Here is a 20974-nt window from a genome sequence, read left to right as displayed (position 1 = left end):
CAAACTCATTTGGCATCGTGGGCCACATACGGCCTAGGGAGATGTCAAGTGGGGCCGGACCATTAAAATTATACCGTGCTCTGCTATAAATAACCAAAATATCATGTCTTTCCTTTGTTTTGGTGTAAAGAAGCACAAGAACATTAGGAAAATATTGAAATTGAATGAACTATCCTTTTACAAAACATTGCATGAAACACCTCATATTTCCTTAGACAAATGTGCAATTGACTTATCATTCACAAATAGGCATTGCAACTGATCCCACTGATTGTACAAAGGCACAAAACTTTAATTGGTACTGAAAAATATAGTAATGCACTTTAAGATTAAAAGAGACTTTTAATGAAAGGAATTTTTAAACCACTTACACATACGCATTTAAAATCAAAATGTAATCTTTGTGTGCACCTTACAAACTAAGGAGAGTGATTTGAAATGTGTAATGAAGAAAGGTTCTGTCTCAGTGATGTGGCTTGTCGTCTACTCTGATGGAAAGAGTGCGCCCCTTAGCGGATAATCCATGAATTGCAGCGAATTAAAAAATAATAATTCCATGTCTTTTATGCATTTTTTCCACTTTCAAATTATCCTGCGGGCCTGATCGAACCTCCTTGGGGGCCGGTTCTGGCCCGCGGGCCGTATGTTTGACACCCCTGTTTCTTCGTCCATTTGAAAATGGATGAAGGCAAAACTGATTTTTTAAAAATGCTGGAGGACTTGTGCGAACCTATCTCCAAAGTTTTTCAAAATAAAAACAAACCTCTACAGTGTAGAAACTGTTGTAGAAATAATTGTATCATTTCCAACTGAGCGGCTATGAAGAAAATTCCTGGCATTCCTTGGAAGATTTTGGATGAGTTTTAAAAAGGAAAAAAAAAAGATACATTTTACACTCTTCCAAAATAAACTTCCTTAGAATACAACGATGTGTGCTGTTTCTCTTTTTCCTTTGTTTGGATGACAACAGGAATTGAAGAGTGACAGTAATGGAACAAATTATTCAGGTACGTATACCGCTATTCTTTAATTTGTATTAAAAATGTGTGCAAGTCACTAGTTTAATTTTACTGGTGTTTTACAGGGAGAAATAGTCATACGTATTGTAGAAATAATTAAAGTAAAATAATTTTTAAAAAAGCAAAAACAAATGTTTATTTTTTTATTCTTATTTTTTGTAAAGCTGATAAATGTAAGTATTAGAAATGTGTGCAGAAATTCTGGTTTATGTTTACGTACTGTTTTATAGTATCAAGAGATTACAGAACTGACGACTACATATTCTACAATATGGGCGTGGTTACGCCCATTGTCGACGTCGCTGAGTTAATTAAGCGCATGCGCAGTGACCGTTCCTTTTGGAAGGCTTTTGCCACGCTGCCGGTCGACGAGGACGTACGAGGTAAGGAATGGAGCAATTCACTGGTTTAAATGCGTTTTATCAAGCTATCGGGAGATTTTTCAGCAATCAATTGAGCCCAAAACGCCAAAAAATATCCCAGTTTAATGCCAGGTTTAACACACCGTCGACAATTTAAGTTTGGGCTTCTTTGTGCCGTATGTTACTAGTTAGCATTAGCGTTAGCGTCACGATTTGACTTAAAAGGTATGTTGACCCTTTTCTCCATTGAGTCGTGTAGCAGGACTTTAAATTTAATCAAACAACGCCGAGACATCAACCGACAGTTTGCTGGGTAAATGCTCACTCTAGAATGACATCCAAAGGCACGGCTTAGTTCCTGTTGTATGTAATGCTAGTTTTCATTGCGAGTGCTAAACACCCATTGCTGATTTGTAAGTGTTCTGTTTTTACAAAAAAAATCACTTGTACAAAACTGTTAAGCCAACTTACTCCTAGCTGTTAACGTCAGTCTGTATATTTAATCGCCATATACAAAACTATTAATCCAACTTTCTCCTAGCTCACTGGTGTCAAAGCGGCGGCCCGGGGGCCAAATCTGGCCCGCTGCGTCATTTTGTGCGGCCCGAGAAAGTAAATCATGAGTGCCGACTTTCTGTTAGGATCAAATTCAAATGAAGATTATACATGTATATTATATTTCCTTATTTTCCCCTTTTTAAATCAATAATTGTAGTTTTTTAATCCGTTTTTGTTTTTTGTTCAAAAAGCATTTATTAAAATATAAAAATAAATATATTTTAAAAATTCTGTTTTCTACTCTAATATTGAACATATTCCCAAAAATATTTTGTTTCCTTTTGAAATGAAAAACAATTTATTATAAGATATTTTCCCTCATGAAGAAAAAAAGCTCAAACAAACATTTTTTTAGCTCTGTAAAAACTGAATATTTAGGGCTTTTGATAGTTTTTTTTAAATCCAATTAAGAAAAAAAAAATCTAAATATTTCAAAAATGATCCGGCCCACGTGAAATCGAGTTGACGTTATTGCGACCCGCGAACCAACCCGAGTTTGACACACTTATCCTAGCTGTTAACGTCAGTCTGTAAATTTAATCGCCTTGTCTGGAAAAGGAAAAATAGCACTTGGCACTCGCTAACTAATTTTCATTCTTTATCTTGATCGTTTATTAAATTTCTTGTAAGATTTCTCTATCCCGTAATTGTTTGGCAACCCCCAGATACCTTGGTTAAATCAAGTTTTCTCTGTTTAGGATCAAGATAAAACTACTTCCCCCAAAAAACAACTAAGCCTATCTGTTGAATCTCCAGGCGCTATATATGCTTTTTTGTGTGCAAGTTTTCCCTGTTTAGCACCAAGATGCACCTCTTCTAGCATGCCTAGAGCACTCTTGAGGTTTAGAAGAGGAGCCTGGGCCAGATCAAGGTAAAACTACCCCCCCAAAAAAAAAAAAGTTGAATCTCCATTCTATATATTCTAACTTTTGCTATTTTTTTGCATGCAACAGGCCTGAGAGACCTTCCTCGCAAGTTGCCCACTTGAATCATATGGTGTCTCGGTACTTCTGAAAATCCAAATTAAATAAAAGCCTAAATCAGCATGGTGATGTTTCACTGGCCATTCATTTCCACAGCTCTTTGACTAAATCTTTAAGGTAAGAAGGATCTCAGTTAATGTTAGAGCAGGAATTCTGAGTATTTATTCCCAGTTTTTTTCTAATTTTATTTTATAAGTGTTTATTCCCCCAGCTTTTTTTTCCTAATTTTATTTTCCAAGTGTTTATTCCGTTTTTTTTTCAAATTTTATTTTCCTAGTGTGTATATACCCCGTTTTTTTCCAATTTTTTTCTAAGTGTTTATACTGTTTTTTTTTTTCAATTTTTATTTTTGTAGTGTATATACCCCATTTTTTTCCCAATTTTATTTTCTAAATGGCTTCCCATTTATTCTAAGTGTTTATACCAGGGTTTTTTTTCAAATTTTATTTACCCCATTTTTTCCCTAATTTTATTTTCTAAATGGTTTCCCATTTATTCTAAGTGTTTATACCCGGGGTTTTTTTCAAATTTTATTTTCCTAGTGTATATACCCCATTTTTTTCCTAATTTTATTTTCTAAGTGTTTATTCCCCCCATTTTTTTCCAAGTATATTTTACAAAAACTAATTGGAAGTGTAAAATTGTTTTGTGAACCTTTAACTAAAATGTCTTATGTCTACAGGTGGACAAAACAGAGAAAAGACTGGCTACACCAATCAACACTTCAATGTAATGACAACTGAATGTTAGAATTGAAATGTTTACCTGTAAATAAATTTTTTAACTTGGATTGTTACTTGCATTTTTTGTTAGATAAAGACAAACATGTATACATTTAAAAACTTTTATTTTGACATAGAAAAACAGGCTCTCGAGATAGGTTCACACAGGCCCTCCAGCAACTCCCCTTGGCACCAGGTGGAATTCTGGGGGAAAAAGGGGGTCAATACACAAAGTAAAGTAAAAAAAAAACATTCACAAGGTCTTACCTTTTATTTTGAAAAAGTTTGGAGATAGGTTCTGGCGTAACCCCCAGCACCGAGAAATGGGGGGGTGCGTCAGCCTATCTGTACATAGGCAGGAAACCTTGTCCCCCTAGGGTGGAATTCTGGAAAACAAAAAAAAAGGGGTCAATACACAAAGTTAAGTAAAAAACCATTCGCAAGGTCTTACCTTTTATTTTGAAAAAGTTTGGAGATAGGTTCTGGCGTAACCCCCAGCACCAAGAAATGAGGGGGTGCGTCAGCCTATCTGTACATAGGCAGGAAACCTTGTCCCCCTTGAGTGGAATTCTGGAAAACAAAAAAAAGGGGTCAATACACAAAGTTAAGTAAAAAACCATTCGCAAGGTCTTACCTTTTATTTTGAAAAAGTTTGGAGATAGGTTCTGGCGTAACCCCCAACACCGAGAAATGAGGGGGGGGGTGCGTCAGCCTATCTGTACATAGGCAGGAAACCTTGTCCCTCCCTTGAGTGGAATTCTGGAAAACAAAAAGGGGTCAAGGCACAATAGATTAAGTTACATAAAAAAGAAATACAGACTAGGGCCTAATTTAACTAAAAAACCTACATTTAGCTTTTTTTCTATAAAACATCAATAGGGTACCCATTATTCAGACACTGCAAAAGAAGGCAATATTAGACATACTCCTGATGGTCTGCTGCAGAGAGACTAAAAAATGATCCGAGTCTTTAAAGGCCCCTATCCAGTCTATTTTTCACATTTTCCTCCACAAACAAATAATCAGGATCTTGATGTGGTTGGAAATATAGAAAACACACTGGACAGGGGCCCACAAGGTACAAATTACATGAAAATAACTAATAAAATAAATGCTACTTCTGCTTTGAGTTTTTCAGTCAATTATTTCAAATCCATTAATTCTTACGAAAAAAAATGTTTAAAGGAGTCAAAAATGTCACTTAGGTTTTGTCAAAACCACATTTAAAACTAAAAATGAAACGGTCCAAGCCCTGAGGTCTTTAAGAAAGTTAACTGGGTAAAAGTATATAATCTATTTGAGTGCACAGTTCCACTACATGGCAGAATTTTTTGTATCAATTACCAATTTCATCATACGCAGTTATCTGGGTATGATGACAATGCCTATGTTTGATTATTATTTGTAAGTTCAGAAAGATGTGAAACTCACAAGCGGAAGCTACTCCTACGCTTGCCACTATAGTATTTTTTTCAAATTAAATTCAATAGGGATGACCCTACTTTACAGTTTATTTATCGCAGCCATGTCTGGTCTAAATTAACCGCGATAATCGAGGGATTACTGTTTATTCCTTACACGTCCACTAATGGCATTTGTGTGGGTGACTTATCCACAGGTTTTTGCTATTAAAAAAGCTAGTTAGTGTTTACATTCAAAAGTTGAATGTATCATGATGAAAAACGAACCCATTGCGCAAAGCCTTGAATACTGAACGCTGACGTTTAAATATTACACGGATAGAGAAAATCGGAACTATTTAAAAATGACTCACTTTGTTATGGCGTCGACAAGATGCCCCTTTCTAGTCGTTTTGGCCACATTCTTGATGTTTCCCAGCAGTCTGTGCTCGTTGAGGGACTGAAACACACAATGGAATGATTTCTTTTTAAACAAAGAGCGATCGGTAACGCAATGTGGCCAATTTGTTTGCAAACATTTTGCTGTCTGCACACACATAGGGCTACATCACGTCAACGAATCATGCTCTTATCACTCTTAAGACGAGAACTGGGGCTTCGAAATCCCCAAATGACAACGAACCGAATGTGCTGCATCGTCCTGTGAGAAGTTTGTCAGGCTTTCTTCGGCAAATCGTCACTTTTGAGCTGCTCTGCAGTGCACGCCCGTGCTGCCTCCTGGCTAGCCAGCCATTTTGGGTTTGACGTCGGCTATTTGAACTCTAACCTTGGCCACGCCTATTAAAAATAGACACACAAAAAATATAAATTGTTTTCATAATAACGTGCGTTAGTCAGCGTGTGGGGGGAGGGGGGGCTGTAAATGCTTTTTGGTTGGACTTTAATACTTAAAAAAAAAACATTGTTTTCATAATAACGTGCATTAGTCAGTGGGTGGGGCGGGGGCGGGGCTGTAAATATACGTGTTGATTGGGCATTCATACTTAAAAAAACATTGTTTTCATCATAACGTGCATTAGTTAGTGGGGGGAGCTGTAAATATTTTTTGGTTGGGCTTTAATCCTTTAAAATACAGTATTGCACATTATGAACATTGTGATGACATGCACTTTAGTGTTTGTTTTTACTTCTAGACATTTAAACAGTGGCAGTGCATTTTTTTTGCCGTTTCACGTATGGACGTATATGGACGTATCGACGTTCATCGCTGTCTTTTTACCGTGGAAATGATACTCCGGGCCCGGTTCTGATGTCTAAAAAGCTCCAGTATTTGTATTTAATCAATAAATGCTGTTTTCGGCTGGATTTTACCCCATTTTCGGGCAATGTTTGCCCATACGCCATTGACGTTCATTACTGTCTTTTCCTGGGAAAATCACCCCCCGACCCAGTTGTAATGTCTGAAAAGCTCCAGTATTTGTATTTAATCATGAAATGCTGCTAGGAAGTGGATTTTACCCAATTTTTGTGCATTAATTTATTGATTATTTTTTTATGTGTCGCAGCTGTAGCTGCAGTAGAGGTTTTATAGCCCTAAAATAGTTTTTGAGGGTTGGATTGATACGTTGAAGGCGCTACGAGAAAATGCACGGACCGCCACTGGTTAAATGGTTCAATATGAAAACACACATCTGGAAGCAGTGCAACCAGCGGGAAAGCAATGCAAGGAAGCTAACAGACAATTTAGAATTATTTCATCAGTATTGATAGACAAAATATAATATATGATTCAGATATTTCTTAGGCCAGCAGAGAAGGCCTTGAAGGCCCTGACGGCACACCACTGCAAATATCCAATATCGTGAATTTAAATCTGCAACCATATCCATTCCTTCTCCTCCGCTATTAAATCAATACAACAATATATTTGCTTGTGCAGCTTGCTACAAATACAGTTTGTTAGCTCTGGCTAGTCCGTTCTATCACTAGCCAATCATAGTTTGTAAAAGCGATGACGTTCCCCTACGCCTATGAAAAGGCCTTGGTGTCGCCAACTCGAAATCTGATTGGTTAAAGCAACAGTTTTATCCACGCGTATTTTATGCTGCAGGGCCTGCAGAACTCATTGTGAAGGACTCTGGGTAGATTTCTAACCCTGGCAACAAACAATGGCTGACATGTGATTGGTTAAATGCTTAAATATGAAAACACATTTGGAAGCAGCACAACCAAGGGAAAAGCAATAAAAGGAATCTGACAGACAATTTGGAATTATTTAATAAGTATTCATGGCCAAAATATAATTAACATCAGTCTGTGATTCAGATATTTTTTAGGCCAGCAGAGAAGGCCTTGCAGGCCCTGATGGCCCACCATTGTAGGAATCACTATCTTGTTTAATTCTATTGAGTTTATCAATAATTCCGCTGTGGGTGCGTGCTATAACTGACCACAGGAGCTACCAATAATTGTGTGCCATTTTATGTCAAATGTTCTTTTATGTGGTAAGTGTGCTACCTTTTTAATCAACTAAAAATATCACATTTCATGAAATCCTTCTAGTTGTTCTGTGCTGGCAAGCTGACAGCTGAATTGTCAACCAAAACTTGTACCACTGCTTTAGACTGTATGATAGTTTGAAAGTATAAAAGACATTGAACATATTTAGCTCAGATTTGTGTTGGTGTGCAGCACATACCTGTACAAATCATATGATTGCATTAAAAAACAACAACAATAACAACAACAACAGCATATTGGTTAAATCCTTTGCTTTGTAGTGGTTGACATTTGCACTCAAGACCGCTTTTGGAAAATATGTACAGCTTGACTTCTGGACTTAGTGAACTGTCATGGTATCCATGGAGATGATAACACATCCAAACAAACATACCCAAGTCACCCGGACACTGAGGTGAAACAAATATGAAGGGGCAGTCGAATCACCAACTATTTCTGCAGAATAAATATTCTCAAGCATGGACAGAGAAACACGAGATGACATGTGTTGTCTACAACTGGAGGGAAGAGTTCGGGTAGTGCGTCGGTGCGCGGCAAGGATGGAAAAGATTGGGTGCGGGATCACATACTATACACTCTCTTTACAATATAGTTTATAAAAATGTACAAGGAGATTTTATGTCTATCCCCCAAAACACACAAAGCTCGAACCCCTTATTGAGTTTAAAATGACATCTGTTTTTTCTCCCTCATATGTTTAGGTAACTGATTATTCTCATTTTTAGCTCTTGTTGAAAATGAGGCTCTCCCATCACTCTATTGAAAGTATTCCAGTTCAATTACTTGCCTCATGCGCTGGAATAAAGACGAATACGTGACAGAGTGTATACAAATCATAGTATTAGAAATTTTCCCCACTTGTCAATTGTTTTCATTTATCATTTTTTGTCAATATAGTTATAGTGAAATGATAAAGTATTCTCTATTGCCTATGACAGTAATTTTTTAGTCTATTTTTAAATGTATTGCTAAATTTGGGTTTTTACCGAGTCGTCAATGGTGTAATTTTACAGCTTTTAGCTGGGATGGGCTCCAGCACCCCGTGACCCTGACAAGGATAAGATGTGTATAGCTGTGTGTGGATGTATTTTTTAACCACTCTTTTCCAATACAATATTTCACATAATCCAGTAGGGGGAGATGTTACATCATTTTTCAATGACTCAACTGTGTATGTCTGCCAGATTTTGTTATTGTGTGTCAGCCAGCCATCATATTTGATATTGTATTACAGACGTGAAGATCATGGGGAATGTCGTATGTTTGTAATTGAAAGTTTCAATAAGTTGTTTTTTGCCAGTTGAGGCGCTTTGTTCCTTGAATCGTGGGCAGCTGGACATCCGCTTCTTCTTCACTGTCATCAGACTCCGCACTGGTGATGTCATCCTCGTCCTCGTCCTCATCCTCATCTTCCTCTTCATTCTCTTCCTCGCTGGTCACCACCTCCTCTGTGGCCTGGGCATACTGCACATTCTGACCAGATCAGGTTATTATGACAATTGAGAAGTTTTTTATTTCTCCATGATGATGTAAAAATCAAATCACATGGCCATTTCTGCTTCCTTTTATTTTGTCAACATCATTGTCATCGACTTTTTTACCTCCATTGGGTTGACGGTAATGGTGAGGGCTGAGTCATCCCAGGTCCCATCTTGTTCATTGCTCGTTGCAGACAGCTTGACTTCTTGCTGGTGGGTGAGATGGATGCGGTAGATTCCTAACACCACCACCACCACCAAGGAGGCGATGCACATCACAATCACCATTGTGGCGACACTTGGCACACCTAAAAATGGCAACGATGGTAAATACAATTGCAGCGTAATGACAGACATTCCATCTGTCCATCCACCTTTATTCTACCTTTAATATCGTTCATTAAAACATTTAAATCTGGTGGGAGCAGAATTGGAGGATAACCTCACTTGAGTTTGGAACTAACAACAACAACAGAGGTCTCTTGATCTAAAATGTTTATTTCTCATACTCTGATCTTTATCCTTCTGAGAGAGCACAACATTTAGGAGTCTGGCCGCGATCGTCTTGCTGTGTGTTCATTCGGAGTCACACACTTAAAGCACTCCTCAGATGATTATTTACTTGACTTTCTTGTGAAGTCCAATCTAAAACAAATTGACTTTCATCCACTACACTTGCAGCATCTGTAGGGCATGTAACAGACATTTTTGCATGAGCAGACACACATTTTGCTGGATTTATAAAACCATACAGCATGTGCCTGATACTGAAATAAATATCAGATTTTAAAGATAGCTCGGGATGAGTCTTTCACCAAATGATTTAAATTAGGTTAACTACAGCATTCTACTGGCAATTACTTTGCATATTTAATGATGTTGTACCACTAATGGCCTATATTGAGAATCTATATCCAGTGCTTTAATTTTTAGATGAATGGATTCAGTGTTTTTTTTCCAGTTTTGTGTTTATTGGTAGTTTAAGATGCACGTGAGAATGCACACCTCCGAGGGTTTGAAAACTTTAATTTAGCATTGAAAGCCGATTTTTGTGTCTTCACACATTTGCATAGGCCAATATCATATGCTAATCCATTTCTTTATTTTTATCCACAATGCCATTACAGGTATTTGAAAAAAACCACTCGAAACATGCGTTGAAAATAAAGCCAATCATGCCCTCTGCATGTATTGCACAGCAGGACATTATTTTCAGAATTCTAGGTTAAAATAGGTGCTATGGAATGGAATAAGTTCATTCCATTTCAATTAATTGTACAAAAAATACAGCCAAACCATGCCTTCAAAAGTGTGGGTTTTAAATATGAACCTGCACTTCCTTCCTCCTGAAAGTGTCTCATTAGGTAATATCATGATCGTGCTGAAACTACTAATCATCCACTAACTACTTTCTATTTTCTCCATATAGTTCACTTATCAACCAGCTCCTGCCCACTGTGACCTTCTTTTCTCATACATTCCTACCTCTGACACACACTGGGATGGACCGACACACGCACAGCACTCTGATATCTGCAGTTCTAAGTAGAATCCATTGGAATCTGATGAATAATTAAAGCTCATGTGGTAGCATAAGACTGATGTCTCGCTATGTTCTCTTGACTAAAGAGTACTTGGATGTGCCTTTCCATGCCTGAGAGTAGCAATCTGGTGAACAGTCTGGTAAGGAACTAGAAAGTCTAACAGATTTAACTATGTAGGAATAAACATTTGAAAAATATGTTTTACTGTAAAAGCTCAGTGTTTTGCAAAAACAAAATAGCTGAAATATTTACACTGGTCCTTAAGTTAGTCCCAACTTTATTTGGGTATTATTGAAATAAAGGCCTATCAAAAATTGGTAATACTACACATTAAATTATATTTGAACTAGATTAATAAAGAGAATGGAATAGTTTTGCAATGTCACTAATCTGCCTGAAACCATCAATGCCATAGACATGCCCATGACACATAGATCAAGCTAAATAAAGACAAGATACGTGTGGACATGCACAGCATTTCATACAATTTTTTTTCCCTACCTGAGGTATGCTCGGGGTACAGTTCATCAATCATGTACGGATGGTGGACTAACTGCATGTGCTTTGGTGCAGCCACAGACTGACTGACATGTGCTCTGACCTCCGAATTGTGAAGGATGCTCACCTGTAAAATACAGGAAAAAGAATAAAGATCACACACTGCAAGTGTGTCAACAGATTTCCCTCCGGAAGGTATTAAATATGTACAGTATACAGAAACAAGGACCACGGTCATCCCTTGTATTTTTTTTCCCTCCAGCATGTACCGTATCTGCTTGACTCCTCTACTATTAGTCCAATCCACTAGGTCACCATACTGACCAAAAGAAGCATGTCCTTTCTGTATATTCTTAAAACATTAGATAGAAACCAATTGCTATTCTTTTATTTCTACCCATTTATTTTCCAACTGTGTCATTTCACAGTTTTAAATCAACCATTGTTGTATATTATATTTGATCATTAAAAAAAGGATTAGGGTGGCACATGGACCAAGTGTTTAGTATGTCCAACTGACAGTTTTGAAATTGAGGGTTCAATCCCCAGTGGGTTATGTATGACATGTGTCCTATGTCAAGGTTGCATGTTCTCTCTGTGCCTGCAGTTTCCTCCCATATTCTAAAAATCAACATGGTAGGCTGGTTGAACTCTCTAAATTGTCCTTAGCTATGAGTATGTGCTTGAATGATTGTTTGCCTCATTGTGCCCTGTGATTGGCTGGCACCTGATTCAGGGTGTCCCCCACCTACTGCTGGCCTGGATAGGCTCCAGCAGCCCCGTGACTCTTGTGAGGATAAGCAGAATGAAAATTAAATGAATAAATTGAAAAAAAAGAAAAAAACACATTTGGTGTATTTATATAACAGTAGCTTTAAGTGATATTCTGCTGCAATCAATAAAAAACAAAAGCTGTGGAAATAATGGATATAAGTACTAACATGATGAGTAAGGCATGCAGATTATTTTATTAATAGTTTTACATTAACAAGCGTTTGAGGCCAGCCTGAATGCAAATGTTGCCTGGGAAGAAAATGGTTTTAATACACCACCGATAAAGAATTGTGCAAATTTAAGTAGAATTAGACTTGAGAAACCAATTAGTATATTTATGGCAGAGTCGTTCACATTTTAACATAAAGTGTCATCGATTTTTACCTTCATGTTAGTTTTACGACTTCAATGTGCAGGCAAAAAAGGCCCCTCTGGCTTGTTAATGATACATTACACTGACCTCTGAGTTAAACTCATTACTGGTGTAGCGTCCATTGAGCTCTGAGCACGTGAGACGGAACCTTCTCTCGGTGAGGTCTTCTGGTCGCAAGTTGTAGTAGTGCACCTCCCGGATCACTTCTTCGTAGTTGGCCATGGAGTCCACACCTGTAGAAAGCCGGGAAATGATACAGAGTCAAATTTATCAGGTGAGATTTTGTTTCTAGCCCATTTAGAAAAGATATAAAACATCAATTGTATAAAGTACATACAAGTGGCCAGATGTGTCTGGTTTGGGTGGTCTAACAAACATACTGTTGTTTTTTCATTCAAATCACACCTTGTTAATTAAAAGACACAGTGACTAACCATATATGGACATTCCAGAAGTGGAATTCGTTGCATCTAGGTGTTTTCCGTGCAGAATGCTGCGCTGCAGTTGGAGGGACTCCTGATCTGGCCTTAACTCCTCCCCCAAAACCAGGATATCACAGTAGTCCAAATTGTGAATGATTTCCTCCAGAATTCCTTGTCTTTTGTCTTCGTACACAATGTGCAAAGACACACAGTTATTAAATCATGACCTCGGGAAGCAACGGCTGCCACTGTAAAATTGAAACAATTCTTGAAGGCAAGACTATTTGCACATTTTTTGTTATTCCATCATGCTGCATCGAGGTTTTCTGGTGAGAACCCCATGCACACACACTGAACAACCAAAAACACAAACTGAAATACATTCAACTAGTTGTCCACATGAATTACTAGCTTGCATGCACACTAAGTATCTAGAAAGACTGTTAAATGTGCATAGCTGCTTTTTTACTCCTGGGAGGGAACAGTGTGAAAGGGTCCTGGGTCATGATGCAAGTATTTGGACATGTAACTATAGCGTCCCATGGTAATATATCTTTGTGAGTGTGTTTAATAGGGTCAGCCAAAGTCATGAAAAGAAAAAAGATGAGTAAGCAAAAGAGAATTACGATACAGAATTTCTGACTGAAGCCTTTTGTGTCACTTAGATGCCAATTGGACATTTTACATTTTACTATCCCAGCTAACTATTGGCACTGGGCGGGGGACACCCTGAATCGGTGGTCAGCCAATTGCAGGGCACAAGGAGATGAACAACCATTTACACTCACATTCCTACCTAGGGGCAATTTAGAGTGTTCAACCAGCCTACCCTGCATGTTTTTGGGATGTGTGAGGAAACCGGAGTACACAGTAAAACCCACGGTAGCCCAGGGAAAACATGCAAACTCCATACGTTCTTTATCACACCGGTAGTAAGTTACACAAAACTTCATAGGCTTTAGGAAGTGATGAGAGTTTAAATCACATTGTAGGCTACTGAAGGACTTTAGGACAAAGTTATGAAGAACGGCTATATGTTGACTACAATTATAAGTTCACAAATGAATTGAGGACCTTGCCTGGCCTTGAGAAAATGTATCAGACTAAGCCTCGAAGAGCTATTCAGAGATGGAAAAGGGAAATGAATCAGCACCAAGCCTGCAGTAAATGGATGACATGGAATGCAACCAAGAGTAGAATGAATGATTAAATGGGTCTAAAAGAAATGTATTACTGAAGCCTGAATTTTTTTTTCAATTCCCCAAACCTCATAAGAACAGAAGATCTTCTCATTAGGGAACTTCAACTTGTGAGTCCCTAACACATTCTCTCTGCTTCACTCACTTTTGTTCCAACACTTTTTTTCTTTGGCTTGCAGCTAATCACTTCTCCCCAGCTGTTGGTTCTATTTCACAGAGAAAGAGCTCTACCAACTCCTGAAGCACTGTAGCAGTGCTCCTTTTTGCTCTGCTTCCCTGGCTGCTTTATTCACAATGGAAGGGCAGGCCTCCCACCCTCTTATCTCCTCCTAATTAGCTCTGGGCCATGCAAAATCAGGATGTTTCTGCCACAGGACATGGAAGACAAGAGGATTTTAATACTCATTTTTCAATGGTTCAGGTGAGTGATTTCTGTAGCTGGTCATTGCAGGTCTCATGCTAAACTGATATCAGCGAGTGGGCGGGTATATCATGTACTAGAAGCGGGGGAGCTCAACAAGACTAACCTGTATCCCCCAAGGGTAATAAGCCCTGTAAAGTGCTTCTGCAAGAGTGACTGAATATAATGGCAAGGCAAGCAGATATAAATTCTCCAATATGTGTTTTAGCATAAACTGTACTTTACTGGGAAGCCTGAAGAATGAGTGGTTAGTGTGTGAGCCTCACAGTTCCATAGTCCTGGGTTCGAATCCAGATCGGTCCTCCTATGTATGCATGTTTTCCCTGGGCACTCCAGTTTTCTCCCCCGTCTGAATGACATGCATGAAGGCTGGTTGAACACTCTAAATTGCCCCGAGGTATTTTTGTGAGCGTGAATGGTTGTCTGTCTCTATGTTAGCTGAGCCTTGTGAGGATCAATGGTACATAAAATGAATGAAAGAAAAAATGTAGTTTGAACATTGACTGGCCCAATAGATACTGGAAATGACACTATACATACATAGGAGGATGCTTGTTAGTTGGAAGATGCTGTATACAAAACTACCATATTTATGATATTTCCTGTTATGTTACCTGTACTGTGGGCCACAGTATCTCCCGTGTTGACCGTGCTGATGATGTGGAGCTGCCGGAAAAGAGCAACACCTTGTGCCCTGAGGTCAGAAGCAGGATGAGTCTGTCTTTCCATTCCAGTGATGGTTATCCTGGGCTCGCTGGGCTGCAGCACCATTACTACGGCCTCAATATCAGGGATAGTGATACACGTATCTTCACCAAAACATCTAAAAATGAGCATAAAGGATAAGTTTAATTAAAGCAGATGGATGGCAAAAGATGAGAAAAATGTCAGGAACCTGCTACTTAAGGCAAATTTGCTGTCAAATTGAAAAGGGATCTTGTCAAGTTGAAAATTATTTTAGTTATGAGGTTTTTTTCTTCTTTTCGATTGAATACAGAGTATATAATTAAGGTAGTTTCAGTAATACCGAATCTGATATCAATAATGTTGCTCCCGTCTATGCCAAACCAAAAAAGAAAAATCAGATTCTAGCACATGGGGAGAATGATTTTTAGGCTGATGTTGGAATAATCCATGCATCAGCTGATAATAAATCATAAAAAATAAAACAAAATATTAACATACAGTACAGTACTTTAAACTTACAGCAACAAAAATATGAATTACAACCACTGCATGTTTTAATTTTCAATTTCAGTGATACTGAACATAAAATTATACTCCTAGTTGAATTACAGAAGTGACTTTTATCAAATCATGTATTTGCTTTGTTACTTTTTCAACAACTGCATGAATTAATTTAAATAATTTCGACAACAACACTGTTCAACGCCTCTTAAAGCTGCACATTAGCCCCTTTCGTACCAGCATAACGCCTGCCTGCAGCACCAAAGCCTCAAAATGGTCGCCTCTTCTGTCACCCAGACCACTCCTCACTCTTCTGTCATGGCTGTTTGTGGACCTAAAATAGTGCCACGTGACTCGATTTATGTTCTGCTGTAATGCTATTGTGCTCTCAGACCAAGACTGAGTGAATGACAGTCACCGTGATGTGCCACAGGTATTATGCATTTTACACAATAAACTGGATGAAAAAGAAAGAATGAGAGAAAAAAAGTTCCTACCAACTGCCCATCACTTAAACATATCCTAATTTTTAGTTTCTTACCATTGTATTCTTGTTAGTCAAACTATTGCATTAACTCAAATGAGCTGCATGTATTTTGACATCCTGAGAACTACACTAATAGGTGTTTATTGGTAAGGAAGGCATGTTAGATGATTGAAAGTCAAAGGGAAAAAAAACCTTTAGTACATTTTGTACATACTGAACAGTAGTAGAGATACGAAGATGTCGCACTCCCGGGGTGGGAAACTGACGAGAGTTTATGTAGGAGACCTTCTTCACTGCAGTGTTCATGTTTTCTAAATCTTCTCCCTCCATTACCAGTATGGACTGAGCTGGGTTGAAGTGAAACTAGAAAAACAAAACAGTAAGATATGCTGAGTATTGGTGCACAAATGAATAAAGTATTTGTATATATTTACAATATGAAAACCCATTTCAGATAGAAATGTTTAGCTTTTAAATTTCATGGTACAAAACACAGCTGCGATCTTCAAATGCATCTGAAGGATAAAGATAAGGGAGACGTGCAGCAATTTTTATATGATTAAAGTGGTATACACATTTACCTTCAAGACACTCAATAAGTGTCTCAAGATGTGTGCCTTCATAAATCACCGTTAGGAAGAACACAACGCTTTGTCAGCTAACGAGATGAAAATCATGGCTAAGAGAAATGAAATGTGCATTTTTGACATTTCAATTTAAAATGTTGAAAGCCCATTACTACTAAAGTATAATAGCTCACATTAGTGACTTTTGAGCAGCAGGGATGATTCAATTCACAAATGACATTAACCTGACCAGATCAAAAACGGGTGAATTGCGACATATAGCTCCAGATGTGGGCATTCACATAGTATAGACCTAGAAAATGGATGGTCAAAGCTGTCTCTTGAAATATACAGCGGGAAGTGAGAATTCAAAGACTGATGGCAACTAGCAAACCTGAAATGTAGAAAGAAACAGACAACACCTACAATACAAACGGCACATTTTTTCCCAGATATTCAGACACTGATGGTGTTTTGGGGGACTGTAATCACAAAAAATTGAAAACATGTGGAAACGGGTGGAGTTTTGGTGGCACTCTCCAGGGTCATAAAATGGGAAAAACAGCCTCTGACGCAGGCAGACCATATAATCCACCAGTTCAATAAAAAAAACATCTCACATTAGGAGAGCTTACCTTCCAAGATAAGATTCGTCAAACTAAGCCCAGTTTTTTCCAATGCATTTGTCTATCACCCCGAGTATTTGAAAATTGCCCTTTAAGCAGGAACTAACTCAATCTAGGAAAACGTTACATACAAAAATCAGGTGTTGGTGGTGCTGCCACCTATACACTGGCAGGCATAATACAATGACAAATGGAAGGTTTCATGCACTTTTTTGTCAGTGTGCACAGATTTCCACGAACAAAAAAAGTAGACCAACAAAAAAGATAGACAGTTTTGTTGGGTCTGCTGCATGTGCAATTTGAACATAGTTGTTTGTGGCCAATCTTCCTTGAAAGGTGGTTTGCTGGTCTGCTGATTTTTGGCACTTAAAAGCACCATAAGGGTCTTCAAATTCTATCATGCCCGTTATTTCCCCTTCAAACTTTTCTTTTTTCCCATCATGACATATATATACTCCTGCAGCTGCTCGTTACATCCTTGTAGTCCCTCATTTAGTGTTCTTTTTCTCTCATGGTGCTTTGCTCGTCACTATTCCAGGTTATCCAAATAAGTGGTCCCCAAACTTTTTCTTACCGCGGACCGGTAAAGCTCTTCCTATTTTCTCGCGGACCGGCGTATGCAGAGGGTGACAACTTAAGACAAAGGTGGAGGAGGCTGTATGTTCCACGGACGACATCCACGATGGCAAAAAATAAGTCCGAAGCATTATTATTATTAATATTATTATTATTATAACAGCTTTTTTCATTTCGAGTAGGAGTGAGAGATTGAAAACGTTAATATTTATTTCTCTGACGGATCGATACCAGGTGGCTCGCGGACCAGTACCGGTCCCCGGCCCGGTGGTTGGGCACCACTGATCCAAGTGACATACTTGAGCTGGTTGAGTTTAAGTAACACATCGTTAACAAGTTTGTTAGTTGTTTTTTTCTCTCCCTAATAGCCCTGTTTTGTCCATCTTTAGTCTTTAACACCTGGGACACTGTAAAAGTTACACTATATATAACGATCAAAAGAAGAAATTACAGATAGAATGATAGCAAGATAACTCTTCTGGCTGATCTGTAAGTAAAATGAAGAAAAATAAATACGTCTCTTAGAAATAGCAAACCAACCGAACCTGGCAGTCTAGAACAGGGGGCCCAGCCAGTCAATCCAATGTTTCAAAATTAGTATAGTGAGTTACCAAAATTAACCAGTTTCAATTCACATTCATAATGCTGTGTTACTATGCGTACCTTGATGCTCTTATCCAGGCTTTCAAGGGAGTTGATGTCCAGGCCTTCTTTGCAAGCCTGCAGACAGGAAATTACTTTTTGACTCTCAATTTTTCCTGGTCGGAGGGTCATTCCAGATAAACTGCCCCTGAAGTACTGAGTAAACCTTGGCTTGGTAACCTCGCCACCTACATATGAACAAATAGACACAAATGTAAAGTCAACAGTCAATATTAAAACCTGTTAGTCACACTTTTATTTGTGCTTAAGATAATCCACCCATCTACTCTCTCTGTACTGATTATCCTCACTAGGGTTGCAGGTGTGCTAGAGCCTATCCCATCTGACTTTTAGCAAGAGGTGGGGTTCATCCTGAACTGCTTGCCAATCAATGGCAGCGCACACAAAGACAATCATTAACACTTCCATTTAAACCCATGGACAATAAATTTGTGATTTTGTTGTTGTTGGCATGAATGAATAAACGGTCTGAATACTTTTTGGTGTGCATGATAACAATATGCGGATTCAAAAATGTGGATATTTGACACATGATGGTTGATATTGAAAAGAAAATGAATACAAAAATAATGTGGATCATTATATCAATAATACAAAATCTGTGGATATTGAATTAAGAGTGAAAATGCTTTTGACAGCTGTTAATATGAGGAACTATGCAATGAAAAAAATAGAGGATGGGGGAAAAAAAGCCTGAAAAAGCATGGAAAAAATGGCTGCCAATGAGTAAATAACTGACTGGAGGAATGATGAACTGGATGGTACTACGTAGGTTTTCTCAGGGTACTTTGGGGTCCTCCCACATCCCTCAAAAATGCATTTTAGGCTGGATTAACTCTCTAAATTATCCTTTGGTATGAGTATGTGCATGAATGGTTGCTTGTCTTGTTCCTGCGATTGGCTGGCAACCAAATCAGTATGCACCACACCTACTGCCCATAGTTAGCTAGGGTATGCTCCAGCATCTCCGTGACCCTTGTGAGGATAAGCGCAACAGAAGATGATGAATATACACAAACAACCCCCACCCAACACACACACACACCACCGTTTTGATCCACTGGAGATCTGAATAGGATAAGTGATATTACATGTATTGACTGGTGAATGAATATAATTGAGTATTCCTATTTCTAATCTAGTTCATGTGCATTGTAAGTTACTTCTGAAAATCCTCTGGGAGAAAAGACTCATAATTCATGTGAATGCTGCTATATAATGTTGGTATATTAGTATATTTGACTAAGCCAAATTTAGTGATGAATGCTATTCATTTTCATCAGCTGAAAAAAATAATTAAATGCAGGCCATTATTTCACATTTACATTCATGTACAACTGATTAATGCTTGTTCTCAGCTTCTAATGGTGGGTTGATACAGATTTAATCACCATCTAATGAAAGGCTATGGTTTTGTTCCAGCGAGCTGAAAGTTTCATAGTATACATCTGAGGAATGTGATAATTTTCAATTACATTTACTTGATGTGGTCATGACAGAAACTACTCACATCAACCAATGCTGACTGGCCAGTTAATGGTTATGAGGCATGAAATTGCATCAAGACATATATAATTAAAATGTCACAGCTGCAAAAAAGCAAGCTTGTTTTAAACTGACATTTTCTTTTCTGCTCATCTTGCAACCATCATTTGTCTTATCATGCTTGCCTATCTGTACTCTTGTCAACAAATAAAGTAAAAGTCACAGAGTCGTGGGACACACATCTGAATCGATTTTTTAAACAACCAGGGACCATACCACACACTAGTGTTCCCTTGACTCCTATACTGTCATATAACTGTCACTGCACAATGTGTAAAATGCCATAATACTGCCAGATGCATATCAAAAAGTAATGTTCTCTGACTTTTACTTCTGTCTTAGCATTGCAAATTTTAATCTTGCACTTTGAAACACCATAACTACATTAATCACGTACTGCTAACCACTTTAGTCACTTTTTTCCCAAAATCTCACCTCATTTTTATTGTATATTCATCTTTTTATGACTACTACTTATTTACGTGGGCACTTTATGATGACGCATATTTTTTTTTGTACTCGGATAATGACAATAAAGGCATTCAATTAAATACTACTAATGGCTTTTCCATGATTGCTATGGTGGTAGTTGGCACTCTCTCCTTTTTTCATTTGTTTGACGGCATGACTGATAAAACATTATCAAGAAAAGCCAATTGTTGGAATGCTTTACTAAAGCCTTTCAAATATTAACTATTGCATAATTCCCTGCATTGTGATATTATTGTTACTTTTGGAAATTGTTATGCTGATTACATATTTCCATGGTAGGAGCTCTCTGTTTTATGTATTAATTTATTTTGCTGCTGATGAACTACATTCTGTAGCTACAAGTTGGTGAGTGTGCCATCAACAAACATAAAGCAAAGTGCTTTGAAAAGGGAATCTTAGGTGACTCATGTCTTTTATAAAAAAATCAGTATTGCTTTAGAACTAGAATTTCGTGAGATTCAACTCAAAAACATTGTTTTAATCCTTCTTAATTAAGACTTTCAATTTTCATTAACTTTCATTCACACCTTTTGTCGGAGAGAATGAAGCCAAGAGGGCCATTGCTGCAGTTGAAAGAGACAAAGGACACATAATCGG

At 38.0% G+C, this 20974-nt stretch overlaps 1 protein-coding gene and 1 long non-coding RNA gene across 5 annotated transcripts in view; one reads left to right on the top strand and one right to left on the bottom strand.

Annotated features, from left to right (window-relative positions):
- The first annotated feature begins 1262 nt into the window (after positions 1–1262).
- Positions 1263–3712, top strand: LOC144083318 (uncharacterized). 3 transcript variants are annotated; one of them, XR_013303521.1, is made up of 4 exons: positions 1263–1402; positions 2724–2810; positions 2893–3039; positions 3605–3712. It is a non-coding gene; the product is annotated as an uncharacterized LOC144083318 (long non-coding RNA). The 3 variants fall into 3 exon arrangements; XR_013303520.1 differs by having other exon boundaries at positions 2638–2810; XR_013303519.1 differs by having other exon boundaries at positions 1263–2810.
- A 40-nt stretch (positions 3713–3752) lies between these two features.
- LOC144083315 (calsyntenin-2-like) overlaps positions 3753–20974 on the bottom strand; it is a 120281-nt gene continuing 103059 nt past the window's right edge. For both annotated transcript variants that reach the window (XM_077611042.1, XM_077611043.1), the window contains 13 exons: positions 18341–18507; positions 16124–16272; positions 14849–15057; positions 12627–12797; positions 12280–12425; positions 11049–11172; positions 9127–9311; positions 5688–8998; positions 5419–5504; positions 4279–4403; positions 4096–4214; positions 3912–4030; positions 3753–3848 (listed from right to left, as the gene is read on the bottom strand). In XM_077611042.1, the coding sequence (XP_077467168.1) occupies positions 8804–8998; positions 9127–9311; positions 11049–11172; positions 12280–12425; positions 12627–12797; positions 14849–15057; positions 16124–16272; positions 18341–18507 (1346 nt within the window). In that variant the 3' untranslated portion in view covers positions 3753–3848; positions 3912–4030; positions 4096–4214; ... (1 more) ...; positions 5419–5504; positions 5688–8803. The remainder of the gene's footprint in view (positions 3849–3911; positions 4031–4095; positions 4215–4278; positions 4404–5418; positions 5505–5687; positions 8999–9126; positions 9312–11048; positions 11173–12279; positions 12426–12626; positions 12798–14848; positions 15058–16123; positions 16273–18340; positions 18508–20974) is intronic.

The sequence above is a fragment of the Stigmatopora argus genome, chromosome 10 (genome assembly GCF_051989625.1).
Source record: "Stigmatopora argus isolate UIUO_Sarg chromosome 10, RoL_Sarg_1.0, whole genome shotgun sequence".
Taxonomy (NCBI): Eukaryota; Metazoa; Chordata; class Actinopteri; order Syngnathiformes; family Syngnathidae; genus Stigmatopora; species Stigmatopora argus.
This window is presented reverse-complemented; position numbering and strand designations above follow the sequence as displayed.